Source organism: Stylophora pistillata, chromosome 5 (genome assembly GCF_964205215.1).
Source record: "Stylophora pistillata chromosome 5, jaStyPist1.2, whole genome shotgun sequence".
Taxonomy (NCBI): domain Eukaryota; kingdom Metazoa; phylum Cnidaria; class Anthozoa; order Scleractinia; family Pocilloporidae; genus Stylophora; species Stylophora pistillata.
Window position 1 is genome coordinate 26,410,217 of NC_142523.1, and position 12,177 is coordinate 26,422,393.

The window sequence follows — 12,177 nt, forward strand, 5'->3', positions numbered from 1 at the left end:
TAAAAAGAAACACAATGTTCAAAATTTCCTTAGGAAGTTTGAAAATATTTAGGCCTTCCTGGGCTTTTTCATATATAATTTGCATGATCCTGTTGAAAAATCTCACGTATTTCTTCGATTTAAACACGAAGACGCGCTATTTAAGGAAGTCTTCCCTGGGAAGACCTAGGCTCATTTGTAATTCACCGTTGACGTGTGCGGGTCAAATTTAAATGCTGGTAGACGAACAAAAGGAGCTAATGAGATATCTATCGTTTACTTCCACCAGCATGGTGGCATGAGGTAACGTGCGAACCACCTACTTCGATCTCAAATTTACCACCACAAATAAAGACAGTTTCCATTGGAGAAAGGAAATACAAATCTCAAAAGTTCTTGTATTGTGATGAAGACATAAATCAATTTTGAGGAATGCGCCCGCTGTTCATTGCTTTATATTATCTGTAGCTCAAGCTGACTTGACTCTAAGAGTTCTACATCACACGACGGTTGATTGACTAATGGTCCAGTGGGACCTAAGGCTCCTTTTATAACGCGCCTTCGTGTTTAAAACAGTTTCTTCTTTGCATTCGCGATCATATGTTGTTATTGTCACGCAAGTGATTTGTCAAGAAATGAATTCGCATATTCCCGTGCAACTCCCAGCCATTCGTAGAGCTAATTGAGTGTGTTTTCAACAAGAACAATGGAATGTTTCCATGAAGACCTGTTTGTGGTGCCTATTCTGTACTGTACGGAATTATATACGATATCCGTAGGCCGGGCTCCCTGTGGATAAAATCCATTGTTAACACTTATTTTCTGATGTTACCCGTAATTTTTAGGTGCTTTCATGTTGTTTTAAATTGTTTCGAGATATTTTCAGGTAATTTCAGATGGTTTCCTTGAAGGTTTCAGATGGTTTCAGGTGGTTTCATCGGTGGTTTCAGGTGGTTTCAGATGGTTTCAGATGGTTTCAGATGGTTTCAGATGGTTTTAGGTGGTTTCAGATGGTTTCAGGTGGTTTCAGGTGGTTTCAGGTGATTCCAACTTTTAGTACCTACGCCTCAATGTGGTGATGGCCCTCACAGCTAACAGTTAAATCCCTAGCTATTTTAAGGCCTACGGTCAATTTCTGTCCATTGCGATTAAAATAAAAGTCTTTTTTTATGGTTAGGTATTTTTATGACTAATGGTTAAAATTTGGCAGTTGTAATCATACCGGCTAGCTGAAACGTTTCACTTTTTAATCTTTCATTCTTACTCTCCATTCAAAAGAACGTTTTCCATTTCCAGTACAAAGTAGCTAGATTGAAGAGCTCTTGTCACCTAATAATCAAGCCTGCAATATTCTTCGTCTCAATTGAATGGGTCTCATTACGAATTAAAAAGATCCACAAAACAACTTCAAGCTGTTGATAGATGCAAAGGAAGTAGATATCCAAAGGAATCGTTTTGAACAGTTAATCGCAATTTTACAGCAAATTTTGCTCAGGAATATTTGCAGTTTTTCGTGTTTTCATTACCTCGTTCATTGTCAAGATTGTTAATCTTTCTATCACATGCAAAAATAGGTTTTGACTTGCGCTTTCTTTGTCATTTCCCAACGCTCTATTTTGAACTTTTTGGATCTCTCCGTCGCAGAAATACCTTTTTTAAGACATTTCGCCTTAGATGCTTATTTATTTATTCATTTATTTATTCATTAACCTTTCTAGACAACAACGGCCACCGTGATAAAAAGAGAAATAAATAAAAGGAAATTGTGAATAAGTCGTGAATACATTGCGTTTGAATGAGTTTTGAAGATATCTAAATGCCAATGGGTAACTCCCGGACACAGTTGAAACTACTTGGTATTACTTTGAACTGCTGGGGTGATGTTGGCTGAATGGTCAGAATTCACAGTTTAGTTATCGGTCAGTACAAAATACAGACTGCAAACCGGGTACGAAATGCAGACTAGGTACAAAATGCAGACTACAGACTCCACATTGGGTACAGAATGCAGACTGGGAACTTTGAAAACTGTTTTTTCAATCTAAAGGCTAAAAGTTTCTAAAGAAACTGTGGTGCTGCGTCGGTGGGAGTAACAATGTAATTTGGTTATATCAACTCGGTTGAAATATGTAAATTGGCCACCGTAACGAATAAAAAATCTGACGTTTCGAGCGTTACTCCTTCGTCAGAGCGGAAGGAGGAATTGTGGGTTGTATGTGTTTTTATATATAGAAGCGGAGGTACGCCATTGGTGAGAACATGGCAACGAGAAAAACACAAATAAATTAGTGGAATAAAAAGCGTTCGTTGATACCTGTGGGATTAAGAGTGTCGATTTGAAAGATTAACTTTTGTTAGAGAGTTTTGCGGCTTTCCGTGTTGCCTAAATGTAAGGAAAGACCGCAAATTGCCATATTCGGCTGTTACACGAGAACATATGTCATCTTACAACTTACTGAGTGTCACGCAGTCGCTTTTTGCAATCTCTTTCATGATCACTTGCCCGTGTCCTCGCATATTTTGTTTTTAAAAAAGTGGCCACTGAATTGGGTTTTTAAAAAAGCGGCCACAATCGTTCTCAAATAGAATTTCAATCTTTCGTATAGTCTTCTCTTTTCGCGCGATGTCAGTATTGAAAAAAAAAAGACAGCTTTTGTATGTGATACGAAGTCTTCACCTCTAAAATTTTCATTTTGTTGACCAAAATGACTTAGACTAAAACTGTTCCTTCGAATTGCTATATTTTTAACATTCAGGGGTGTACACACAATGACTTTCACAAATTAATGTTGGTGTAGTCACTAAACAGATGAAAGGTAAAACCATCAGAAAAGCAAACAATTGACAAGTCCGACGTTAAAACAACGTCACGCTTTCCGCTATAAAAATTCGCCGGTTACTCATTTTAGCGATATACAACAATATAAAAACTGACGGCTCGCAGTGAGAAGAATGAGGGCTTGAAATTGTATTTAAGAACGGTTGTGGGCTGGACGCCTTGTTAAAAACAAAATATACTCTGAAACGGCGAGGAATATTCCACAATAATGCAAATGATGGCGAAAGATGATCGCGCAAAAGCAATTGCATTAAGCGTCTTCACTCATAGTTACACCTTTAGTATTTCAAAGAGCTTTGACTCGGTTACCCATATGCTAACTGCGACGAGTATTTTAAATCAAATCGAAACTCCTTCGAAGAAAGGTCGAGTTAAATTATAACGTCGCAGCATTACTCTGGAAACGTGATAGAAGCGTTACGGTATAATTTCGGAAGGTCGCGATCAATTGGTCTGCCGTCGACATATCGATTTGTTTACATTTAAGTGACTGACACATTTGCATATTCTGCACCATTCTTTCCACGCTTCGCGTACCCACAGCTGAAAATGACAATCAATGACAAAGAAAAACAAAAATGGCAGGGATACTGCAACAGCGTATCCGATTACAGAGGACCCAAGCATATTATAAAGAATTTCGTACCAATCAACAAACTACAGCGCCGTTACCGCAGTTTTTCTTTGCGGGCTCTTTTAGGGTCTGGAACTGAATAAGTTGTAACAAATCGTATCCCTTTGTAATGTAATACACTCAATAATATTATTACTCGGGAATGATATCGCCCGTATTGACTCTTGAGCTTCCTCAAGCTTGAGAAAATTCTCACTTCGATAATAATGAAACTTCAATAAGAATTATACCTATTCCATCTTTTGTGTGTAGTCCGTAAGCTGTATATATGTGCAACCCTTGAGCTCCTATTTCACCCCTTTCTCACTATCACCGTCACCTTCATCTTTATCTTCGTGTCCATTTATCTCCCACATCTTCATCTCCATATTCATCTTCATGCTTATTAACAACTAGTAATAGTCTGCAAATATTGTACAAGCAGCTGATGGCTCATCTGGAGCGTCATGGTCTACTTTTTGAGCACCAGTTTGCTTTCCATCCGAACCGCTCAGCTAGCTGTTACTTACTTCACTGATTTCATCAGAAAGAAAACCGACAGCGGAAAGGCAACAGGAGCCGTTTTTATTGACTTATCAAAGACATTCGATACCATCAGTCATTCCGTTCTATTGAGTAAACTGTCCCGTTATGGTGTATATGATATGGAACTACAATGGTTTACTGATTGTTTATTTTATCGCAAGCAGATCGGTCAGTTTCATGGTGTGCCCTCTGAACCAAATCCAATTAACATTGGAGTTCCTTAGACCCCTCCTTTTCTCATTTTCTTTAATAATATGCATAGTACCCTTTGTCATTGTAGGATTATCAGTTTTACTGATGATAAGGGGACTTTTACATCCTCAAGTGACATCGATGCGATACAAAGCAGCCTTTCAAAGGACTTAGATAATCTCTCTAACTGGTCTCGTGATAATGAACTTATTTTTAATCTGAAGAAAGGAAAATCTGAAATGATGCTGTTTGGTACCGGTAAACGCTTAAATCTGTTTCAAGGCTGTCAGGTCAAGCTCTCAGTCAATGGTTCTCCCATCAACACCATTACATGTTACAAGTACCTCGGCGTGCATCTGGATCCGACGCTTAGTTTTGAAACGCATTTTCAAAAAATTTACAAGAAGGTAGCTGGAAGAGCAAACCTCTTACGGCGCATCCGTTCCAGCATTGATACTGTTAGTGCCCGACAAATTCACCAATCGATGATTATACAAATATTTACGTATGGCTGCTATACTAGTCTTTGATGGTCAGAGTCCCGCAAACGCATGATCCGCTCCATTGAGATCCGAAGCCATCATTTCCTCGAAATGCAGTCTGCAGAACTGTGATCTTCAATTTTTAACAATTGATAACTTTTTGCAAAAAAGAGCGCGCTACTTTGTATTTGACTGCCTTAATGGCACTGCATGCTTTTCATTGAAAGATTAAATTCAACGATTACATCATAACGCTTTGAACACTAGAAACAATGGGAAATCAGAAACACCACCAAAGGTCAGACTGGATTTTGCGCACCGTAGCTTTTATTTTTTAGGTGACTCGATTTTTAAATCATTACCTCTAATTTTTAAGAAACATTAATTCTAGAGTTCTATTTAGGCAATCCTTAGACGTTTATTACTTGAAAGTTTATTGTTTAATATTTTTAACGATTTTTAACTTAATGCATTTTTGCCTTCATATGTTCTTTAGTTTTATTTTACATATCTGAATAATTCTTATTTATAGCTTTAATTCTTAGCCAGCAGGACCCTGCTGATAACAGCACTTTGTACTGAAGGGTTATCCTGGGTAAAAAATTCGATTATTATTGTTGTTTTTACTATTCCTGCACTATTCTTACGAGGTATGGAATAGGCTTAAAATAACTTGCTACGTCCCTTTCAAATCTGTCATTCTATACATCCAAATTCTAACAGGGGTATAAGTTCATAATGACGTCTGGATTGTTTTCATATATCTCTTCCTAATTTTTGGTCGCTGAATTAGCAATTTTAAATTCGGTGAAATGTTTTCAGGAAAGTTTTTTTTAAAAAAAGATCGCTTTCCAACTTCAATAATAAATACTTACTTGATAAAGACGCGCCGATAGTTGCTTTGACAAACCATAACGCGTACACCGTTACTAATTTTGATAATGTACATAAAATCATGACTCGTCTGTCACTGATATTCATCAAGCATTTTGATGAGGAGTGAAATGGGAGGTCAATTAAAATCTCAAACGAATTTTTATACTGAATGCCATGTTAAAAAAGATGGGGTGTCGAGATCGGTACAAAAAATATTCAACGAAAATCCAAAGAACAATCGGTTTGGACTGCCAAACAACTATTTGCATGCGTCTACATACAAATAAACTCACATCATTTATATCAGTTGACATGTACTCGCTCTTTAAATGCCCTTATCAATGAATTTGTTTTTTATCATTTTCATCAATTTTGAAGTAGATATATAAGTCGTTTGAAGCCCTTGAATCTGATTTGGAACCTAAGAATCGGCTTTTTCCCCATATCTAACTGAAATTATATTGATTATGGACTCCAGCTCTTTATATCTAGAAATGTGAACCATACCTCTCACTTTAATCCAGAAGGTTGAGCTCTTCCTCCCTTCGCTGTTTTTGAGGCTGCATGTGTATTGGCCAGAGTCATCCGATCTCGCTTGACGAATCGTGAGAGTGTTGTTGTTACCGAGACTCACCCCATCCTTAGTCCAGCTTACCTCAGGTGTAGGGCAACCTCTTAGAAAGCAATTGAACTGAAGCGATGAATTATATCCAATCAACTGATTCTTGAGCTGAGGATTGATTTCAGGAGGAACTTGGCATAGAGTTGAAAAACACAATTCAAAGTAGGTGAAAAATAATAAAACAAGAAAAACAGAAAAACAGAGAGAATAACTAAAAGAGTAAAAGTAAAATAAGATTAGTCTGTGACATTTGATCCGAAAAGCTGCTTTCCTTCCTCTCTCAGTATTTGAACAAATGCCGCATTACAATGAATGCGTAGTGACCAGCGACTCCATAATTCGCTCGATCAGTAATGGTGAGCATGTTTGTGTTACCAAATAACTTTCCATCCTTTGTCCAATTCAACTCCGTTTCAGAAGAAACCCCTCATAAAGTATTTCGCTCGAGTTGATGAATCTAATTTGACGAGATTTTACTGCCGATAATTAGTTTGAAGAGGACTTTTTCTTTTATGTCGCCCATCCTCCCCCTTTTCCTTCCTTTTAACTGTCGCTCACCCCCTTGTTGTAAGTTCCAGTCTTTCCCTTCCTCTTCCCTGCTGTTAAAATCTATATATAGTTTTCACTGATAAAATGCTAAGTACTTGCTCTCAAAAACTAATTTAACACAGCCTTAGGGAAATCCCTCACAAACAAATTTATTTGAATTGTGGAACCTAGTTTGACAGACTTCTCTCGCCGAGAACTCATTGGGGAGGACCTTTTATCTCTGAAAAGGAAACTAATAATTAATTTAAAAGGTAAGCCCCATCCCCTCCCCTCTTCCCCCTTTCGACCGTCGCTCACAATCTTGGCGCAAATTTATAACTCTCCCAAGTTCTCCCCTGCTGCGAAAGTTAAAGATGGCAGTCATAATTATTCTGATTAAGAAAATAGAAAGCACTCGCCAGCCAAAATCTCGCTTGTTCAATAGGAAAGTGTAACGATCTTGCCTTCTTCTGACCAAAGAAAAATTGTGTTTCTTCTGCCTGACAGAATATAAGTCTAGCATCTAATCGGAAATGATAAAAGTCCTGTAAAATTTTAATGTATATATATATATATATTTTTTTTTAATTCAACGCGTCCATTTTTTTTTTTTTTTTTTTTTTTTGCCCTTTCTTCTCTTTTTCTTATTGCAAATAAATAAACAGGAGGGGGACTGAGGGGGAGTATTCTCGACCAGCACTTCTGGAGTCCTCTTGTTTCTCTTCATACATCAAACCACTTACATTTACAAGGCCGTGACTCCTGAGTTTTTGAGCAGTTAAATTCTAGAAGCAAGGTTATTCAGATAATCTTTTAAAAGTAATAAGCGATTAGAGTTTAAGTCCTCTTGATTCTGTCGGCGAAAAAAAAAATAATAAGACGTGAAGGTTCTAGGACAATTCCCAATTAAGAGAATAGGAAACGGACAAGAAATAAATTTAATCTCGTGTTAATATGACTTGAACATGCATTTGGTACTTTTCTAACCACAGTAATAGTTAATGTTTGGTTATTAATCTACTTAATCACTTTCACCAGAGTGTGGCGAGGGTCGCACAACAGAGCGAGGCTCCAAATAAGTGTGCTCAGTATCCCACCCATCCCACCTCAGGGGAGGACATCCATCACACAGTAATCTCATATGTGGGAATTAACGTCTCCTACCCCAACCCTGCAGGAAACGGGACCTCCATTTATTCGTCCCTATCCGAGAAGACTAGAATATCTAACCATTTCTTGATGTTTTTGAAAGGTAGCAAATTCTTCTCAAATTATTTTAAGACCCTGAGTGTTGGTTCGGCCGGGGCTCGAGCCCTCGACCTCCCGCATAACAGTCCAGCGCCGAGAGGCGGTGCATGTGTAGCGCAAGGTGGCTGAACACAGTTTTTGCGCGCGCTTTTGCTGATGCAATTCAGCGCGCGCACAGGGATAGCAAAAAACAAACATGCTGTCAAAAGAGCGGTAATTTTATTTACACAACACGTACGCGCACTATCTGTGCTATTTTTCTCTATAGTTGGCGCAGTGTATTCAGGTCTTTTATCTTTTATTACAAGGGTATATTACAAAAGTTAACGGTGCAAAGAACCCAGCAATTCTCAGCTTTTTCGTCGTTATCGAAAGAACCCAGTTAAATGCAGCGCATGCCAAAAATTTGCGATTGAATGGAAAATTGCTTTCTCGGAAATATGCCTATTTCTTAAAAACCACTCTTTAGAATTTCACGAATGTGGCACGAAAATACTTTAGGAAATAAGTAGCTGGTGTATTAAAAAAAAATGATTTTAAACAAAGGAAATTGTAGAAAATTGAGTGAACCTTCAACAAGAGATAATTAAAAGATCTCTCTGTTAAATTGTTAGCAAAATGGTATTAACCTGTGAGTACCGTTACAGGCTCGTTGCATGCAAATTATAAAGAAAATCTAATGACTAAATTTTCTACAAAGAAATTAATTGCCTGTTTATATCTATCCATGTCGCCATGGCAACGCCAATACGTCAGTCCAACTAATTAAAAAACAAAGTTTGTGTTGTTAACCTGCTTGCTGCCAGTTTTGGCAAGGGCTTTAGAGAAAATGGTGAAAGAAACAAAGGTATCAAAAACTGTGTTCAGCCACCTTAGATTTAAACACAGCCTATATTGCAATCTCAGTATATAAGAAGTTTGAAAAAAAAGTTGTATAAATTCATTTGAATAAAATCTTTAAAATGCATTTTCTGTCTTAAAAATATCCATGGGCAAAAACCAGCAATTGCACTTTCGAATTACCAGCATTAAAATCTCGTCTTGTCACTTACCAACTCTTTCCCGGTACTGTCTGCATTCTTTGCAGTCGCCACTCCATGATGACCACGCCATACAACCTTTAAAAACAATAAGTTGTGCGAAGAAATCATTTGGGGAAATGTTTTACCAGCTGCATAAATCTGCACCTTGCCGTAAAGGATATGAACGTAAATAGTTATCATTGTCGATATCCTAGGTTTCTAGTTTCCAAAGAGACCTTGAACTAAAATCACTGCGTTAAAAAGATAGATGGCTTGAGGCTTATAAATCAGCCGCCCTACAGGTCCCTATTTATAGGCATCATCCATGTACTCCAAACATTCCCCAGGGATTTATCATGTTATCAAGCCCGGGAAAGTGAGGTTTTTCTTTTCTTTTTTTTTCTACTGCTCAAATAGATGCCTGTACAAAAATGATTGAAGAAACAGACTAAGATTAAAACGCTGTCACTTCTGAATGCCACTGTTGCTGTTAAAGCCCTACCAGAGGGTGGTCAAAGCCATTCATATTCAGTCGCTGTAACACTTAAAAGTTTTGCTTCTATTATGAATCTTTGTATTGGCATCATCCACTGATCCACAGAGGAACACTGTTTTCTGCCTGTATGTTTTTATTGGGAACTATTCGTTTGTTCAATGGACTTTATTATTTCTACTGATAAACGATAGTTCAAGAATAACTACTTACAATCTGTTAAACGAGTTAGGATGAGGACGTTAAGTGAACATAAAAAGAAAGATTGCACATACAATAAGTAAATGAGTGGCTTAATATAACGTTGAATTACTTGACAACCGCATCATAAGTTTCATGAACTAGCTGAACATGTTGTACTCACCCGCTTATAAATCATGAAAGTATGCCATGAAAGAGAAAAATAATTTTAAAAAAATCGTTAATTCACTTCTATTCTAACCAATTTGTTTGGTTTGTCTTATTTTTCTTTTACGTTGAAGTAAAATAAAATAACAGGGTTTGTTACAACAAACGATCAGTCCTAACATGACTGACATCTGATGATGATCACACGTACAAATATAGTTTGTTACAGGACCTAGGTTTTCAGAAATACATTAAAACTGACCAAAACTGAAAGTAACGTCTTTTCGACTTTAACACTTAACAGAAACAGTTATCGGTTATCGTCAGACGTATTCACCCCAAGATCCCCTTGCTCTGTTTGCGATTGCAATTTGCGGATCAGCAGGTGGTTCAGAGAGTCAATGATATATATTAACTCACAGGAGAGTTCTTCATTAATGGGAACGGATGATTTTGATAGTTACCTTCCCTTTCGGCTTGGAAGAAAAGATGAGACAAGAAAACATGAGAAGTTAATGATGTAAATCTAATGTAAATACAGTTTTAAGTTAGGGAATAGCAATCCATCGTAAATTCTAACTTACATTTTAGGAAAAAAGGAATTGGGTTTCAGTCACGCATAAAAAGCGAGTGATGGCACCTAACTTTACATTTCTGAAACATTTTCCCAGGATGCGATGCGGGAAAATAAGTCCCCAAAAACTTCATTCAAACTACTGAGGATGGATTGCCTTTCCAGAGTCCAGTTCAAATGTACATGTTTCATGTCGATTTCGCGTTATGAGTTTGACTGATTTTATGCGTCGTATGACCAGTCTTTGAAGTACTTGCGGTTTTAACTCCCCTCTGCGCCTGGCAGAATTTATAGTGATAATAATAATAATAATGAACGTTCTTAATACGCATTTAAGAATCTCAGTGATCGTAAGTCAGACATCGTAAACATTTTTGTTTGCGGTCCTTGACGAGATTCAGGCGTTATCACAGAGCAGAAAACGTTAGCATTACTTAAGAGAATGTTCCTCGATAGCGGGCACAAGTAGATCAGAGGATAAAAAGTCAGTTATGGTAGTCTTCACCAAATCACAGAAATACGCCTTACACACACTGATGGATGTCAGCGTAGATTTCATTGATTAAAACTGTACTATTAAAAGGAAAAGCAACTTCTTATGGGTGTGTCTGTATTGATCCAAGGTCACATTGAAGTTTTACTACGTCAAATCCTTCATTTTAACTTCTCAGCCAATCAGATGCAAAATACTATTTCTCATAATGGCGTGCTTTTTCCAGCGCTGAATGCCAACTGCTTACGTTGAATATGAGTTCCTAGAGCTTTAACTGATTTTTCATTGTCCTAATTCACTGCTACGAGAACTTAACTTAGAATAAGAATAAGCAATCCATTATCAAGTGCATTTTCGAGCACGGGATGCCATATGCTTCCTTTAGATTTAAGTTCCCTTAGGGGGGAACAATAGGTTACAACAACTTGGATTTTTTAAAACTTAATCGACATGGCCTCCGAAAAGAATAAGTAATTCACACGGGATCCTATTGTAAATGGGATCTTAAGCACTAAAGAAAAAATTGTCGTTTTGAGCATGAAAATTAAGAATAAAAATTGCGCAGGAAAAGTCTTCTTCAACTTACCAGCTAAGTGATTGAAGAATTGGCATGTAAAGTAAAACATATAGAAATAAATTAAAATACGCACCTTCAGCTCAAATACATCCAGTTGTTTTTTAAGAGATACTGCAAAATTTTTCCTTCACATAACACCTGTACCCCAGTTCAATAAGTTAACGTAAACGCGCTGTAAAGGCGCCATAAAAATACAAATGCTTTATTCAAAAATAAAGCATGTACTTACGTTCTAATGGTTTTATCAGAACCAAGGCCATGGAATAGAAACAAAAAAAAATCAAAAACAAAAAATCAAGAACAGGAAAATAAATGGAATTACCTAACTAGCAATTACCTAACTAGCAAGAGATATTCATTAATCGGTCGGCCAAAGCCTCTGTACAATAGCTAGTTTTGATATATAACTATTTATAAAATCAAGACTTAAATCCTTAGTATCAAATGAATGACACTTCAATGTCACAGCCTTCTGTAGATGGCATTAAATCTTAACCTAAACTGAGCCACTCGATCGAAACCGGATCCTTAGCTACTTATGGTTCATCCTGAATGAATATTTTTAAAAGAAGCCAGTTCAAAACGGCTCAAAGCAGTTTTAGGCAAATACAACTTAGGTAGTAAGGCGAATTTCAGAATATCGTGTTTATTAGTTATCATTATTTTCCATCCATATATTTGTTCCTAATAATATTTCTGAAACGAAAATTGTAATGTCTATCATTACCAAGAGTACATTATAGGG

The 12,177-nt window shown here is 37.1% G+C and overlaps 1 protein-coding gene across 1 annotated transcript in view; it reads right to left on the bottom strand.

Annotated features, from left to right (window-relative positions):
• LOC111345804 (fibroblast growth factor receptor 3-like) overlaps positions 1 to 10,644 on the bottom strand; it is a 38,296-nt gene extending 27,652 nt beyond the window's left edge. The window contains exons 1-4 of the mRNA XM_088760045.1: positions 9,805 to 10,644; positions 8,978 to 9,043; positions 7,421 to 7,462; positions 6,035 to 6,280 (exon numbers count right to left, since the gene is read on the bottom strand). Of these exons, the coding sequence (XP_088616171.1) occupies positions 6,035 to 6,280; positions 7,421 to 7,462; positions 8,978 to 9,038 (349 nt within the window). The 5' untranslated portion in view covers positions 9,039 to 9,043; positions 9,805 to 10,644. The remainder of the gene's footprint in view (positions 1 to 6,034; positions 6,281 to 7,420; positions 7,463 to 8,977; positions 9,044 to 9,804) is intronic.
• Between the last annotated feature and the right edge of the window lie 1,533 nt (positions 10,645 to 12,177).